The 18,495-nt window shown below is 33.8% G+C and overlaps 1 protein-coding gene across 1 annotated transcript in view; it reads right to left on the minus strand.

Moving 5' to 3' along the window:
- ASCC3 (activating signal cointegrator 1 complex subunit 3) overlaps positions 1–18,495 on the minus strand; it is a 251,253-nt gene that overhangs the window by 181,528 nt on the left and 51,230 nt on the right. Inside the window, exons 9-10 of the mRNA XM_084201554.1 lie at positions 3,135–3,335; positions 2,551–2,691 (exon numbers count right to left, since the gene is read on the minus strand). Of these exons, the coding sequence (XP_084057680.1) occupies positions 2,551–2,691; positions 3,135–3,335 (342 nt within the window). The remainder of the gene's footprint in view (positions 1–2,550; positions 2,692–3,134; positions 3,336–18,495) is intronic.

The raw sequence follows: 18,495 nt of genomic DNA on the forward strand, positions 1-18,495 counted from the left end.
TTACAGGAAAAACTGCTATTCTGTTAAACAAAGGTACTTCATTACTTACACTACTAAAGGCTAGAAAACAGAGCAATGACTGGCAAAGCAAATCTGAAACTATAAAGAAAGCAGCAACACCTATCAGAGTATTCCTTTCTGAGAAATGTGTGCATTAGAGAGGCTGACAAGTAAAATGAAGTTTTGTAGCAAGAATCAATTTAATACAGGGTAAAAAATGGTGAAAGAAACCTGCTTGGATGAAGTGGTTTAAAGTGCCTAGTTGAGCAAAGAAAGCTCATGAGTTTTGATAGAACAGTAAGCAAGATCCAGCACAAGCAAATGCTCTTTCCTCAGTCTCTAACATGCTACATATTTGCTGTGCCCTTCATTATGCCGCAGTAAAACATTGCACACTGCTGGGCACCAGAATCTTCAATAAAAGTAGTAATTACACTGGTAACTCTTGGATTGGCATCATCTCTCATCCTCACCTTCTACATTTCTAATCATAAGACTGACTAGATACGACAAACAAGAAAAAACAAAATACTGTTATTTCACTGTCCCAGAATTTTAGCCTTTATATTTTTTTTCCTTTTAAGCTTCCCAGTGTTTTGAAGACCAAAGGCAAAAAAATGAGCACAAGCAAAACTGAAATGAATCAAGACTTTACAGTTTCTTTGGAAATGTAGGAACTGAGTTTTGGGTCACAAATACAATGGCTTCCAAATTTTTCCTTGACTGGAGACCATTTCTCTTTCACCTCCACTCTCCCCAAAGGTTTTGAAACTACAAATACATTCCAGATTAGTGTTTCTATACTATGACATACATAGGAAACTATAGAAATCCCTTGAAGGTAAGTTTCAGGCAAAAAAAAAAGCTAATTTCAAAGCAATAAAATGAGTCCATGGCAGGGGGAAAAAATATTTTACCCACATCCTCCCTTTTCCATTTCTTCTTGATTTATATACATCAATCTGCTTTAGCCTCTTCCCCACAACAAAATTAAGAATTATGCTAGTAGTGGCATGCTGGATGAAAAAGAAGAGCCTGATGAACCAGGTGGTCTTCCTACACTGAAGTGACTAAGTTTCTCTAAGTTAATACTCTGTAAATTCCCATTACTAGAGTAAAAATTTTCAGCTTTGTAAACTATTTCCATACAAAGTTTTTAATAAAGCCTGAAATATTTTTTCTTTCTTTTGTTCCCTTACTTTTTTTGCTGGATATAAGTCAGAGTACAAATAATGAGGTGAGATTGTAGGAATTATATTGCTGTCTAGAAGAGCAAGCATAAATAGCACTTTTCCATTCTACATTCATTCTGTTCATCCAGCTTTGTCCTTACATTCAGAGCAGGCTTTTCTACTGTCACTTTCAGTTTCAGCAGTGATTACACATTATCTCTCTCTCTATTAAAACCATGATCTACTTGATTATGTGCCCTAGCTGAAAAGTACTGTGAAAACAGGAAGCAATTTTAAATGGTAATTTGGTGTATCTAAATAATTTAAATTACTAAAAGCTCCTACCAAACTTTTTTAATTTTGTAAACTCAGATTTTAGGTAGATGGTGTTGCACAGTCACTCTGATAAACTACCAGTGATTTTACTGTCACCCACTGATATTGGTTTGCTATTTATTGGTCACCCCATTATTGTGACTGTATGTACCAATATATATGCATATACATCTTCTAATTGCTATTCACAGCTTCATACTGGATAACCACTGCAGTGGTCCTCCTAATCATTAATTACCTACTGACATATATTCTTGTCATGTGAAGGGTTTTTTTCTCCACTCACCATAGAATTGTTAAATACCTCAAAGCTAAGCCTGCTAAAATATCACTCATCTGGATCAACAATCACTACATTTATAAACATTCATATTGATAATATAACCAGTTCTTTTTTCTGTTTCTTGGACCAGGCAAAAGGGGAAAGGGTAATCACATGGAACTGTATGCAAGAACAAGTATACAAGTATCTTAAGATTTTTGAAAAATGGTATTTCACTGACACAAACAGCATTTGCCTGAAATAAATATGGCAAAAAGTGTCTGCTGAAACAAAATAATCTCAATTTATGCAATCCTATTTAAGAGGCCAAAAACCCCACAAATTTTATTCATTTCTATGAATGTTCAAATGTTTAGTCTAGTGATATCTTTACTTTTTAAGGACAAATGAGGAACAGTAAGATCAGCCATTAACAGGAACCTACAGTTTTTGCTTGTTGCTGGTTTTTTTGGTTGGTAGATTTTTGTTTGTTTCTTTAAAAAAGAAGGTAAGTGTTATTTTAATATATTAGCAACAATGTTATTACAGCATTTTGGATTTATTTGGAACTTATCATTTGCAGACCAAACTTTAAACTTCTCAAAGATGGTTTTTACAGAAGAATTCTGAACTTATATCAGGGTACATAATCACTATAATTACAAATGTAATTACAGTGCTGCTTCACCAATACTGTTACAAGGAGCTTGAAGAGCAGTGTACCTATGAAAAGGTACAAGCACACACACAGAGAACAGTATTTGGAAGGATTGAGCATACCTGTGTTCGCAGAATTTCGCCTTTTGACAGTTGCATATCACCAGTCAACTCTTTCACAGTAATGCCAAGTGGTTCCAGACGCTTGCTGAAGTAATTTGTCATTTCGGCTGCCAAAGCCTTCATAGGAGCAACATACACAATCTGCACCAAAACAACACTCACTTGATAAATGAGCAAACCCCACCATGTCGTTTGTTTCATGGCAACCATTACAAATCCCAATTTATTGTGAAATATGATGTCAGGCACTTACAGTGAAAAATCTTAATAGTGATATATGAAAAGTAGTTATCTTTGTTGGATAAGTGTGCAGCTGTTTAAAGGACAATGGATTTTGTTTATACAGCCTCATCGCTTTGAAAATTGGTTCTGCATGAAAGCTAAATGCATTTTCATAGCTTTTTATTCACATAATAAGATTTTAAGAACACAAACAAGAATAGCTTTAATAATAATGAAGTAAATGAAAACTAGCCTTATCTTTAACTTGGAAAAGTCTAATATCCTTGAGAACTTGCTGATTTCATATACAATGCACAACATATAATAGATTTTACCTGTTATTTGGTTCATTAAACTCCTACCTTAAACTCATCCTTTTTGATAACACCATGCTGGACATGCTGGCGAATTTCATGAAGGATTGTCAGCATGGCAATGTTAGTCTTCCCAGCTCCAGTGGGGGCACAGATCAGCATGTTCTCATTTGTGTTGTAGGCAGTCTCAAAAACTATAGACTGGATTCGGTTCAGCCTTTTCATGCCTTTAAAAGCAAGTTGTCCAATCTGTTGAAACAAAAAACACGCATATCTTGGATTTTTCATAGATGTGTGTACATGTGTGTGTGTATCTATGCATATATTAATCATAAGAAAAAGAGCACATGGAAACAAACCTTCAGATACCTGTTGCAATATATTTATGATATATATTTATTATTCTACGTTTTTTTTATTCTGAGGGTACCGCTTCCAACCCAACCCTCAAATAAGGAATCAATAAGGACAACAACTTATAGCAGGATAACATCTGCTAAAATTAATCAAAATCTTTAGCCTCATACTATTTCACCACTGAATTTTTTCACTAATTTTTTTTAGTGGGACCAAAACTAATATGCAATAAAATATGGAACTATTAGTAACTAAACATCAGTAAAACAGCATTAACAGGAAAAGAACAGTAGACATCTCAAAATCTAAGATGAAAAACTATGACTACTCTACTGGAAGAGGAGGCAGCAAAACAACTGAACTCAATAAAATTCAATTTTGCAAAAACAGACAGTTTCAGTAAAAGCTTTCTCTTGCATCTCCTTCTTGCAATTTCCCTTGTTCAGACCTTTCTCCAACAATATTCACAACAAGCTGCAGTACCAAAAGAACATAAAACTTGTATGTGTAGTCCAAAACAAACTTAGATAATGTTTTGAAAAAATAAATTTTGAAATTGATACAGGAAATTATGCTTATAAGAATTTAATGCATGTTTAAATCTTATAAAGTACAAGTCATCAGTTACAGTAACACTTTGCTCCCATTGGTCTCTCTGAAAAATTATATTTTTACCAGGAAAGAACCACTGTACAGAGACAGTGGCAATTCCTACATTTGAAGATTATAAAACCTTCACAACTGAGGAACAGCCCTTAAAATATAAAATCAACTTTCTAATAAACTTACTTTTTCTTAGTTACTTTTCACAGAGGTTTAAAATAGACTGCAGAATACATAATTATTTTCTTTCTATAGATTTAATTACCTGCACTGCTTCTACTACAAAGAATGAAAAGTATCTTACTGATACATTTAAAGATCGTAATTTTTACTTTACTTGTAGGAAATGACAAAAGTACAGTAAAGAACAGGCCTCAAAGAATCTTCTGAAGTTCTTCTCCATTATTCTGGGTGCTTGAATTAATATACAGTGCTTTTCTATGGTAAAAGCCTCTCCAATACCAAATATTCTTCCCAATTCATTCCAATACTAATCAATTATTTGAGCAGGACCTCCCCAAGTAATGCAAGCTTAGGAATGAGGGCTTCAACAACAATTACATCAAATACTTCACTTAATTTTGCAACAAACAAAATTAAGTCTATCATTATGCTGCAGCTTCCTTGTAGTAGCCTCATGTGAGGGACTATGATACAAATTACAAATTCACATTAATAGACCATTTTCACAAAAAAAATGAAAATGCTCTACTCTTAAATCTATAGGAATGATGTACTTAATGACTAACCAACTGTAGTATTATTTGGCTTTGAACATGAAAAAACAACATTCACTGATAAAGAAATCAATGAAAATGCTATGCAATCAACACACTTTCTTTCTTTTTGAAAATGGTCCTTTTCAATTTAACAGTGCCTTTGTCTTAGAGCTTTCGGATTGAAAACTTCCTACGTCCCGCTGAAAAAGTAAGTACTATTCAACATGAAGTTCATTTGTATTTGTAGGATTGAAAAATCTCAAATATATCCAAACATCTATTTTAAAGCATTGTCTTTGGTGAAGAAAAAGAAAGAATCTAATGCAACTAATTTGTGTACTTTTCATCAAGTTTCTACAGATTTTTAGAGGGTGAATTTCAGGATTATAACAATTTTCACTGTCACTGTTTTTGCACAGTTTATTCTGCTTGCAACACTACAGGAAGAAAGCTTATTTCTTTTGCACCAAGTTTTGTATACATAAGGGCGTACTTTGTGTGTCATCTTCAAAATTAATTTCATCTTCATGTATGAGACTCATTAAGTATTAAAGGTTTCTGGGAGACCAGTTGAATATCTCAGTGCTATCAGGGTTCAATCAGCTATTTGTATGGCCTCCTTAGTCATTTTAGGTTTCTAACTTGCCTGTTACTTCATTTTGAGATTTCTTGAAAAGTCTTTGTAATTGGTTGTGTTTTTCCTTTCCCCTCCCATTCCATCGAGTTGCTTTTAGAAGATATTATAAACACTGCATCACATTGATGACCACCATTTAGAGCGTTTACAACAAAGAATCTACAGACACAAACTCACAAATACAACTAGTGATTACAGAACTGAACTAATAAAACACTACATTACACAATATTACTTTATTTAAAGAAGCAGTTTTTAAACAAAAGCAGAAACATTGCTGTCTAAATGAAGTCCAGCCTAAGTATCTTCAGAAAAGGATGACAGCAATTTTTCACAGTCACCCAGTTGAATTTGGTTGGCTTTACACATATAGATCACCTTACAGCATTGTGATTGTTAATACCCTTAAATAGATCTTAAGTTCTCTTAAACTACTGCCTGTAAAAATATGCTGTTCCAGCTTCTCTTAAACTTTAAGTGTACAGCAAAAAGCATCTTTTTCCTTTCCTTTTGGCAGATATTACATATACTATAGCCCTCGGACATGCAATTGTAAGCAAAAAATAAACACATATTTAGAAAAATAAAAATAATTTCCTGCCTCTTTTTCTATTGGAAAATATGAACACCATGGATTAAGACTGACTTAGTAAGCAGCAATAAAATACCAGATGTTCCAGAAAAAAATAGAGGAAGCTGTGTAGGAAGTTAGAAAAATTAACTTCAGCTTGTTTTCTAGAAAGATGCCTGTTGAAACAGGAATATTAAGAGTAAAATAAAGATCAACCAAAAAAAAAAAGCTAAAACCAAAACCAAAACAAAACCAAAACAACACACACATAAAAAAAACCCCAAAACCAAAAAAATCCCACAAAAAAAGCCTGGTTAAGAACTAGAAGTACTTTTTTAAAATAATGGTATTCTGAACCAGAACCTAGTTTTTCATTCAACGCACCAATTAATTTTCAAGCCAGCATTCACAAATCAATATACAACATGCAGAATCACAAAACAGTCGATGAATAATCTTTGAAAGTTGGCTCTGCAGGAATATACTAAGGATTAAAAAAGCTACAAGAGAAAGTACCTCCAGAGGAAAAAAATATCCTGAGACATCTTCAAACTAAGTCCCCATTAACTTAAAAAATATCATCTTTCCTCTAAATTCCATGCAGTAAGTACAAATGCATAATCCGAAAGCAATAGTTTTGCCCTTATAAAATAGTAAGGAAGCATACGGAAATGCAACAGTATGCATGGAAGTCCACAGTTTCACAGAGGTACTAGAAGATTTGGTTTTTTAAATTGTCATTTGCACATACTACATATTTTTTAAATGGAAAACATTTTTTCCCCCTCTGGCACAGAAACATCAGCTTCTGCAGACCAACTCCTTTTCAGAGAAACCAGTGAAACCCTGTCTTGCTTAAAGGACTGGTAGCCACTGGATGGCAGAAAGTGATTTTTACTGAAATGGAATGAGATCAACATGTTTAGCCTTCTACAGCTGATTTATCCCTAGAATTCAACACAAACCATAGGAAGTTTGAATAGAATACAATCTGAATGTAACTCTCAACTAAGAGGATTTCAAGCCTAAGATGATGCCATTTTTACACAAGTATGAATCAATATGAAAAGCCACTGAGAAGCAACGCTTTCCACAAACCAGATGATACTCAAAGCAGCTGTGACGTGAATGAATAAATCCCCTGATTTTACTTCAGTAAGCTTTCCAATTCTTTCCCACCAAATTTATTGTTACAACTAATGCATTTAAGAATAAATGAGATTACACTTAATCAAGATATTCTAAACCAGGAATTTAATCAGAAAGATATTTGTGTGTTGGTGCTCTGACAGCAATTTAAAAATAGGACAAATTTGTTTAAGTCATTAAAGAAATATTCATTAACGAGTCCATACAGTTCAGTCTGCACACAAGCTCCAGCTCAGAAACACAACTGCTTTAGCAACACAATAGTGACAGCATCTGCTCTAAACAGCACAGACCACCAGCATTTAAGACAGAGTTTTAGTCATGCAGTTCATCACCAAGACCTTGTAGAAATGCTCTGCAATGATGACTTCTTCTGTCACATTATAACAAAGTAATAAGATTACTACCTATTTATCTTAGAGATTATCCATTGCACCCATAAACCAAGGCTGAGCTTTCAGTATTTTCTCTACTCACTGGCTTAATTTTAATGTAGAATTATTTAATGCAAAGTACCTTATGTATCTCAGGTGAAACAAATCCCATTTTGCAGTCAGCTGTTCTACTATACTTTCAGTTAAAAAGCTAATTGATCTAACTGGTAATAGTACGACTAATCCATGCTTTTTTACATAAAACCCATGAAATTCAAGATGCGAAGTTCTGATGTTCCTTGTTCTGACACATAAATAATCTCTAGGTCATCCTTCCCCTCCACTGTCCCCTAGAATGTTGTTGGTTAAAACACATATCTATGCATATATACTCATATGCACACACATGTTTTTATATATATGTATGTACACATACACATTTTAATAAATACATTCCCCATATCCTTCTGAATTATGAATAATTAGTAGTTCCCCCCTGGTTTCTAATTATGCATCTATTCACTTAAAGCACTTTTGTGCCAGTGTAAATCCTATTTTGTTACTGAAGGTACAGCCAGAAATAAACATAGATGTTATATCTGGGGACTTCCACAGCTTCCCTCTCCTGATGATACTTTTCATATTCTGCTACTTCCATGAAAAAGTGGTAGCTCGTGAGATTTAGGAAGAGAAATAAATAAAAATGTAACTATATAAATAGCATAAAAGTAAAATTATTTTTATATCATCTTAGGAGAACTATTTGAGAATATAATTTCCTACCTGCCCCAAAGACTGAAATGTTGTCTTTCAAAGTGTGCATAGACATTTTAAGCAAAGGCTCATAACACGTAAAAGAAAAACTGCATGATGTTTGGATCTGCTCCATTTAGCACCAAATCATATCAGTGAGATTTCATTGGACTTAGGGGAACAATTTCTGCAGGAACAAGTAGCATACACAAAGATATGAAAATTATACAAGCGTACCAAATAGAGCTTATGACTGGCTTTGGGCCATAATCAGCATTACAATTTCTTCAAGTAAGTACAAATTATACCTCATCCAGATTGTAGTACCTGAAGAGTTATGTGCTATAAAGGAAGCTTGGAGTAAAACATGTTAGACAGATGCAAATAACAAAGGGCATCAGAGACCCAGCAGCTTATTTCAACACCATACCTGCTACACCTGGCTAGCCTAGAACTGAAAGCAATTCTTGCATGATATGGGCTGTTGGGGTCATTATTAGCAGTAACCACAGATCACAGAACCATTTAACTTAGAAATCCCCTTCAGGCCCTCTGCTCAAAGCAGAATCATTTACACCTATGCAGTTAAATTTCAACTATCAACCAGGATGGAAACTCCACAACATTTCTCAGCAAAATGCACCAGTATTCAACCACCTCACAGTAAAAAAATTACTCTTCTCAGTTCAAATGAAATGTCATGTGTCTTAATTTGTGCTCATTTCCTCTGGTGTTGCCACTGGGCACCACTGACGAGAGTCTGGCTCCCTCTTTGTTAATCATTCTCACATCAGGTATTTATACACACTTGTCAGATTCCCCCTGAGCCTCTTCTTCAGCTCTCTCACACTCTCCTCACCCAAATGATGCTCCAGTCTCTTAATAAGATTAAGAAGTCAGAAGAATTCCTAGAAGTGACAAATAATGAACCATAAGGGTAAAATTATACTCTGATATTTTAGCCCATATTAGACTTCTTTAAATATGTTCCTAATTTGAATGAAACATCATCTTTTAGAAAACTACAGAGTCTTTATTTTAAAATTATCACCACATTCACTGGTTAATGCAGTATTTAAGTAGCAGTGGCCATCAGAAACCAGGGGAATTTCCATACTTTCAACTATATTAGGATCTTTAAACTCAAAATGAACACTGCAAAATTCTCCTGGATTATAACTGAGTTCAACAGAGTAAAAGGAAGTATCCTGAGAAGAAAAGAAAGTTATATATTCATTCTTTATTAAAGGATCACCCTAGCTCAAAGTGACCACAACACAAAAATGATGAAAATTATTATGATTTTGCCTTTTTTGGAATGCTTCTAAACTGTTATTAAACATTGCCTCTCCAAACCTTTTATACTTCACATTCGCCAAACACTAAGAGTTTCATTGAATTACTCAGTTCTCAGAAATGTCAAAATTCTGGGCAGTTCATAACAGTGAGTGCTGTTCAAGAAACAAGCTTTCACTAAAGAAGATCCAGACTCCACCCAGAGAAGTCCAGAATAGTTCCATTAAAAAACAAATTGTAGCAAAATTTAGGAGTATAATATTCTCCTACCAACTATGGAAGTGTAAGTCCTCCTTGAAAAAAAAGAGCAAGTGAAAACCAAAAGAAGTCAAAGAATAAAAAGCCTCTATCTCTGGTTTTGTGTGTTTGTGGTTTTGTTTGGCTCTTTGATTTTTATTTTATTTTATTGTTGCTGTTTGTTTGTTTTCTCTGTCATCAGTCCTGCATTCTGCACTCTTGAAGAAAGAAGAACGATCTATTCAAAATCAAAAGATTTTAGGGAAAATATTTACCTTCATATATGACAGCTAAAGGTTTACATGCCTGAAGCAATTTCAACAAAAATCCTTGTTAAGTCTATAGTTACATTGTCACCAACTTTATTATATATCAACTATTCTGTTGATCAACAACACTATACAAACAACTGCAGCAGTCATACTTTTCTACAGACTTCTGAATTATTCAAGCACTAACTCTTGTACTAAAAAGACAACATTGAGAAATATTCTTGGGTTGAATGTACAGATTAAATCCAAAGACATCTGCATGTATATATCCCAAATCAGTGTGAAGGAAATGACAGAACTCCACTATGGCACTATAAGGCTTTCACTGCTCTGAGTTAAAAAACTGAAACAGCTTGGGGGATCACCCCCCCTCACTGGGAGAACTGTGTTGTGTTCATCAACCTAGTTATAATATGACAAAAGATTATAGACAGAGTGATTATACCCTCTGGTGATTTGATTTGAGGAATTGGATAACAAAGTGTTTCAGAAAGATTTTTCCATAAAAGCAAAGCTTTCTACAAAAAATGTGCATAAGTTTTGGCATCCAAACAGACACACAGGAGAGATTTGGATTTCAGTGACACTACTGCAAACTCAAAAGTATCCAATGTCAAGAGAATTATTCCAGATTATAGCAGTGAAATGGAGATCAGACCACAGCCTCCTCTTGGAGCCTTCTGATGCCATTTGTGAATTACACACAAAAATTACCTTGAATGCAGCTGAAGGAAAATTGGCAACAGTTGTGGCATATCCTAATAACCTCAGAAGTTAAAGTCTTATGAGGATAGAAGGATTTGGGTTTAATTTGATCACATTTCATCCATATTAAATGTAACTAAATAAAGGTTTTCTTCCTCATAAAATTAAAAAATATGCTGTGCAAAGCTAAAAATATGGGAGAGTGAAACACAAAAAACTGCATACATTTAAAAAATATTTAAAATCTACATTCAAAATATCTACAATTTTTTAAGAAACATTTTAGATGTCTTGGCCTGCTATGTATTGAGCTGTATCTATCTCCACTATTTCCCTGACTTTTCTACATGGAGCAACAAGGAAACTGATTATGTTTATATGCTACAGTTTATTCTTCAGTTTTTGTTGGGTTTTTTTCCAATTCAGAAAACACTCTCATATTTTCTTATACTTAAATACAACTAAAAGAAACTCCTAGCTCTGTTGATGGCATATTGCTCTCATAATTTACTCTCCTGGGAAAACACAATGCATCTCTAAGAGGAAAAAACCATCACTATTAGATTCACACTAACTCAAAAGCAACTGCAATCAAAGAGTTAATATAGAAAAACCTTTCCTAGTTGTTCAAGAATATAGACACTGCAAGGCAAAGGGAGAAACCCAAAAAATAATAAGGACAGACAACAAAGGCATTGAGAAAGTAGCTACATACATTCTGGCAATTGGTGGAAAAAAAAGGCTACTACCATGCAGCACAGGAACTGAAGACTTTTTTTCTAACCAATAGAAAATTATTTCAGCTAACATTTCCCAAATAAAAAGATTATGATATGCTATGAAACTACATAAAAATTACTTTTTGGTAATTGAATCACCATTTTTGAACTAGCTGGAAGAATTTTGTAACAATCGCATCATATCAAGAGAAATTTATCCTTTTTCTTCTTTTTGCAGTTTTGAAAGAATGTCACTACTAACATATGAATAGCCCATCAGTTATGGAGTCAATCTTCTAGTCATATAGCTCCTCTACCCCAAAATCTTTTAAAAACATTTAAAATTATTTGGTGATTTCTAAGTAAATCCCTTGAAGAACCATCTCAGTCCCATTTCTATCACTGAAAGACACAGCCCATCCTCATCTAAGATGAAAGATTAATTTCTTAAGGGGCATACAGAAATCGGTGCTAATTAAAGACAACATTAAAATCAGACAAACTATAACTTGTCTAAAATAATTTGAGTGAGAGGTAATCTTTGAAATGTTGCAGCATTTCAGAACTAGCACATACCTCCCTCGACTTTCAAAATTCTCACTTTGAGATTACATTTCCTAAAAATTAAAACCAATTTTGGTCTTTGATGCAATTTGAATTAGAATTTAAGATACTATCCTGTATTTCACCTTTAATGAAGACCAAATACTCCAAAGAATGAAAGGCTGCCTTTGGGGATGCTATCAAAGTAAAGCAGACTACTGCATTCTTCCAGACATGTACTGTGAAATTCCACTGAGAAGTGGCTATTCCCTAAACAGGATGCAGCAGAACACGTTATTCATTCTCCAGTCTTAATTACCAAAACGACTAAAACTACTTTGAGTTGTTTTAATTAAAAACTTTCCAGATTTCTGCATGTGCTTTATACTGAAGTCCATATTCATGTCAATGACTAAAGAATGAAAAAAAAACACTTAAAAAGTTGCTTTCTCAATTTAAATATTTCACTTGTTATAATCCTTTAAATGAGGCCAAAAAAACTATAACAGCTGCAAAGTCACCAGGTAGACATAATTGGATTTCAAATATTACAGTGATTAAAAAGAATGCTGTGAACCAGAAAGCTGCATTTCTTTTGAGCTACATGCAGCTGCACTGTGTAAGAACATGTCTACCTGAAATGCTTCTTGGATTTTTACCAGTCATTGGGTTTACTCTACAAAATTCAATACACAAAAGTCACCTAAATTCCAGTCAGTTCAACTTCACAAACTGGAGCCTAAATATTATCTCCTTGGAAAGCAAGGAGCCCTGTTTTTAAGAGCAGGGTAAGAACATTTCATATTACTGTATAGTTTTGAAGCACAGATCTCTTTCAGTAGTTTATTTTTAAATGACCCCTAATTAAGTCAATACTATTTTATGCATGCAAAGGCATTAGTTCTAAATGTTCATGTAGAAGTGACTATTTAATCTGGTGATGCAGAAGGCACTTCAGAATAATGTTTTCGAACTATTTACTTTTGCTTATGTTAACACAACAAACTACTTCTTCCTACAAAACCTAACAAAACCCAGAAAAACTATCAGAATTTGGAAGGTAATTATAGCTGAAATTAGTAATAATTTTAACACATCAAGTAAAAATGAAAGAATGGCAAACAGAAGAATATTCCCAGAGGATTAACTATTGCTGTCATAATCTTTCTACAGCTAAATTTTCTTCTCCATTTCACTTAAATTCACACTTTTGTTACACAAGACGGCAGCCCTGTTTTACAGTATATATATTAGAAGACTTTTTCCTAAATTTTACAAGAAATGACTACAAGCATAGTCAGTAGTCTACAAGAACACAGCTATTTTGTCTTCATTAATTACAGCTAAACTTAGCAGTGTTCAGAGAACTTTTCCTACCACAGGAAAATAAAAGGTAGGTGAGGTATGATGACCTTGTGTGATAGGGTCACCCATGTGTGGGAACAATAAAAGTTTAAGTAACAAAACATAAAAAGTACAACAGTTTTAAAAGCTATTTGGAATATTTGTCTAATTAGTTCTGATTGTAAATTTTTTTTTGTTTGTGCATTACTATCGACAGTGAAAGAAATATGCTATAATGAAATATATATATTATATATGTTATATATATATATGTATACTCTAACAAAACCCCCTGAGATAGATCTCTCAAACTAAGCCAAACAAAAACCGAAAACCTCTAGCATAATCTCCTCCAGACTGACTGCATCCTGTAATAGCACACTATATACAGTGTAGATGAGTCTTCTGGCTGCCAAATATGGGTTTGTATTTTATTAAAAAAACAACTTAAACTAGTTATAAGAATGAGAGAATTGCTCAGAAGTGGTGCTCTTCTGCACAAAACAAACAAAAACAAAAGAAAAAAAAATAACAGCCTTATTTTTTTCTTTATTTAAGTATTCAGAACCAGTTTTACTGGAAGAATCTTTACACAAATTAAAATCCTGACAGGTAAAAGCAGGTACTTTGTTAGATTACTTCTAGGTACAGGCAGATGCATCTACTCCCACAGTGGCTCAGCAGGTGTCTTTCAGCAGCTGGTGCCCTTTACTGGTTTGCCTTTGTAAGCGCTCCCATCAGATTTTCAACTATTTCAGAGGCACCACTACATAATATACACACACTTGGCAGCTGTGTAGAAAATGAAACAGGCTTAACATTTTATTCAAATCAGATGCAGTCAATTTTATCTCATGTTAATATTTTAGTCCATTTCCCTATTCATATTTACTACTTGCATGAAAAGGAGCAACCTAAACAACTATAAGAATATATAAAACTCTTACAAGACAGTATCTAATGAATATTTTAAAGCAATTTTTACTTTGTGTATTATACACAGCCATGCTAGTTTAAAGAACAGGCTAAAAGAAATTAGGTTCTCTATATTCACCAGTACAGATGTCCCTATTATACTTTGACCCATATTATCAGTTAATTGCTCTTGTCTTTGAACTTCTCTGCTTGAGAAGAGATAACTCCAGATTTTACAGAGCTCTTTTTTTTTTTTAAAAAGGGTTGTACATAGAATAAACAATGTCTCTCTAAATGAGAAGATCTGTTAAAGTTTCAATTACAACCTCAATAACAAAAGGACATTTGAAAACATTACTTTTTATTCACAAGGATTTTTTCTTGCTTTATTTACACTTACTAGTGGGTTTTGCCTGCTGTCATTCGTATCAAGCCCTTGAAAATAAAAGGGTACATAAAAACACAGTCCAGACTGATAGAACAAGGAGCAGATTTACCAGTTTTTCAATAGCATCCTTGCCCCTCTCAACATCTCCAGTGTCTTAAATGTGGTTTTTTCATGTAACACCATCAAACTTACAAGATGTTAAAAGGGTCTTATTATGAGTATGTAAATAAATAAGCTAAAACAAAAAATTTAAAAAAAATAAACAAAAAATCTTTAATGTGTTTGTTGGGACAAAAGGGTTCAAACTGGAAAACAGACAATTTGACAAGGATGTAACAGTTTTCCTTAAAGTTACCATGTGGCTGGGGACTGCTAAGAATGTTGGTGTGGGAAAACTCCATTCATTACGCCTAGTGTTGTACTTCCTCTGCTTGTTTTGAAAAGTACTCTGAGAAGAGTCCTGTGTTGAGATAACACATTCTCACAGATGTGCTGGAGCCCCCTGCTGCGAGAGAGATCATAAAGGCACAGCCCTGTGACATACTGGGTTTGGTAGTGGGGCTGCTACCTCCCCCTTCCCCCTCTGTCCCCTAGGATGAGCTAGGCCTAAGGGAGCCTGTGTCTTTGTGTGTCTCTGTCACCCAGCCTTGGTGGCAAAGTAATGAAGTAAATTTACTCTTTGCATGGCAATTGTGGTTTGGTGATCACCTGTATGTGCCAACTCACTCAGTATTATACAATCTACTATGTCCCAACAGCACCTGGAAACTGATTTTTAAAGAAAAAAGACAAATGCCTTGGCAATCTTAAAAGGATTAAAAGCACAAGACTACAAAAGGTCTTGAACTAAACTGCACATGAGACTAGGACAAATGCAATTGAAAGAACAAATGATCAGATCATATTTTAAGCACTCCATTTTAGGACATTACAAGTTAGGTAAGGGCATTATATTACAGCTGAAAAGCAAGGAGAAGCCTATTGGCCAAATAAAAAAAGATAGTCTTTCAGTGAAAAGTCATCTGAAAAATTTGTGTAGATAAGCCAAGACAGCACATGCTGCAAAGGAAACCTTCATTCAGTCTGATTCTAAAAGGATCCAACTTGCCCAGTGTCAAACCAAAGCAAATAAATCTGCTGTCAGTCTACCAAATGACAGGTTTATGGCAGAAGTAGAAAGAGAACACTATTTTGGAATAAGAAAAGAGTTACATTGCTACCTTGCTATGCTGGTTGCTTTTTTAAATCAGAGACATATTGTACAATCTGGAAAGACTTGTAGGTACAAGTGGTTATCTATCAATTTTTTCAGCAATCCTGGAAAACTGAAATTATAGGAAAGTATCTATAATACTTCCCCCCATTCTTACGAAACAATAGTAAAAGCCTGTTTTCGTTATACTTTTCTGGTGAAAATCCTTCTAGTTTGTATAAATATAGTCTGTTTTAAAATGGCCACATTACAGTGATTTAATCCACATCATCATACCAAAAATAAAAGCCACATCATATAAATAGGCCAAGGAGGATGTAGTTGGAGCAAATACAGGCTTCCATCTGATCAATTATATAATGTCTACCTCCAAAACTTATGTGAGATGTGACGTATTTGCTTCCTTTACCTTCATTCCTCCCTAGCCCAAAAGAGGTGAAGTGTTTATTACTTCCACAATGGTGGATAGACACATATTGTTCCAGTAAGTGCAGGCTGCTGCTCAGTGAAAGCCGTCTTTTGCTTTTCATAGAATCTGACATAAGATCATGCTTCAGTTCTCATCTACCTCCAATTATTCATCATACCCTATTTTTTTTTTGCATCCTACATACATTTCTTATGAAGACAGAGATTGGCTTGACTATCTCCTTTGCATACAGATCTTTCTTAAAAATAAAATAGTAGAAATCTGGCAAGCTGAGGGAGGCATAGAGAAAGATATATAAAATAGTGATCTATTTAAAAGACCCTGTTACTTTAATAATTAACTCTTAATGGGAAATATATATATACACATACCCCATATACATGTTGTACAAATGTGTTTTACATATATAGATGTAGTTTAAAGAGATATTTTTAACTATGTAAAATGTATATATTACTGTCTTTTTTAAATCTGTGATAATGTTGGACTAAGAATGGATGACAGACTCCAGAGAAGTCACACCTGCCAAACATGGAGATGCTTCAGAGAAAATAGTTTCAATTTCTTATCCTGCATTAAGAGACAGGTCCTCTCAAAGACTGTAAAAGTATCAAACACATTTTTGGTGAGTCAAAAATCACAGTTTTCAAATTCTAAAGGCAAACTACAGTCCTTACCAACAAGCATTTCAAAAATTAAAACAATAATTATGAAAAATATAAGACTATTCCCTTTTTTTTTTTTTTGTCTTTTACTACCATTACTTTAAAAGAGAAAATCTTTATGGCCAGTACAGCTCTTTTGAGACAGTTCACTCTTTTCTCTCTTGTTTCAGCACTAGTTCAAGCTCTTATTCTGATATTCTAGGAAACCTGCTTTATATATTTTGATACAGACTCCAGATATGAAAAAATACTCTCTTATTAGGAGAAAATAGATATAGGTGGAACTATGTTTGGAACAATAATCTCAAATTATGGGACAAAATTATCCACCTGTAAAGTATTTCTTAATCACATATTTATTCCTTTATATCTACCTACTTCATTACTAATCTTCTCCATTAGTGTTAAGTTTTCAACTTGTCAAACTCCTGGTTATTGGAGAGTGGTCATAACTGCTGATCCTCCCAAGCTGTGCTCCTGAGAACTCTGCCTCACGGAAGCTGAGACATCCACTTGTCATGTTAAATCAAGGAGCCCAGACTTTCACATTTCATTATGCAATTAATTCAAAGTTGTACTATAACATTCGAAATGCCTTGCTACCACTGCAATGTACCTGTATTTCAAATACAGTATCAAATCTATTTGACATGACCATATCAGGTTTCTTTTTTTCTACACTATTTAAATATGTTTTTCTGTTTTAAAGGTGTAACACAAAATAAGGTTATTAATCTGGCACTTGTTAAAATCAGTGATCCTCTTGAACAAAACACTTCATCTTACTGGCAAAGGCATATTAGAATAGTAGAAAATTTTTATGAATCCAGAAAAATGTTATAGTACCATATCTAGTATTAAAAGCTATATCAATAAAGTAAGACTTTTTTTTTTTCCAAAATACTTTTTGATTTATCATAACGGGAAGATGTTCTCCATTGCTGAAAGAAAAAAGAACTTCCTAGCTTTCAGGAAATCATATAGTCACATCTATCTGCAGTGAAAGCTGCAGTCAAGTAAGGTACATGTTTAAAAATATTGCATTCAATGAATTATATTCAAGCACAGCAAGTATCTTTCAAAGGTGAATTAGTAGCAAGTCACAGAGCACGCTTGCATTTCTGCAACATGAGATTACAGGTAAATTTTAAAATCAGAACACAACTTTACAGCTTGCACATCATAGCAGCAGGTCTTTTTGATGAAGAGTTAATAAAGTGTTTCTACTAGGAAACAGAATTTTCTTAATGGAAAATATGATAATTTTATACAAGATGGACAATAAACTGCTGTTTCAGCATGAAGCACATATTTTTGCTTGCTTTTAGCCAAAGCAGTAATATTTATTCCTAGAATTTTAATGAAACAATGCCTAAAAGCTTCATTTAAGGGTCAGTGCAATAATCCAACAATTTGATGCAGAAATTTTACATATAGTATCTGAAATTCTAAAAAAATTCTGAAATACCATTAACTCACATATTGAAGAAAATTAAGCCAGAACTTGTAGGCTTTAAGA

This window comes from Fringilla coelebs (genome assembly GCF_963513975.1).
Source record: "Fringilla coelebs genome assembly, chromosome: 3".
Classification (NCBI taxonomy): domain Eukaryota; kingdom Metazoa; phylum Chordata; class Aves; order Passeriformes; family Fringillidae; genus Fringilla; species Fringilla coelebs.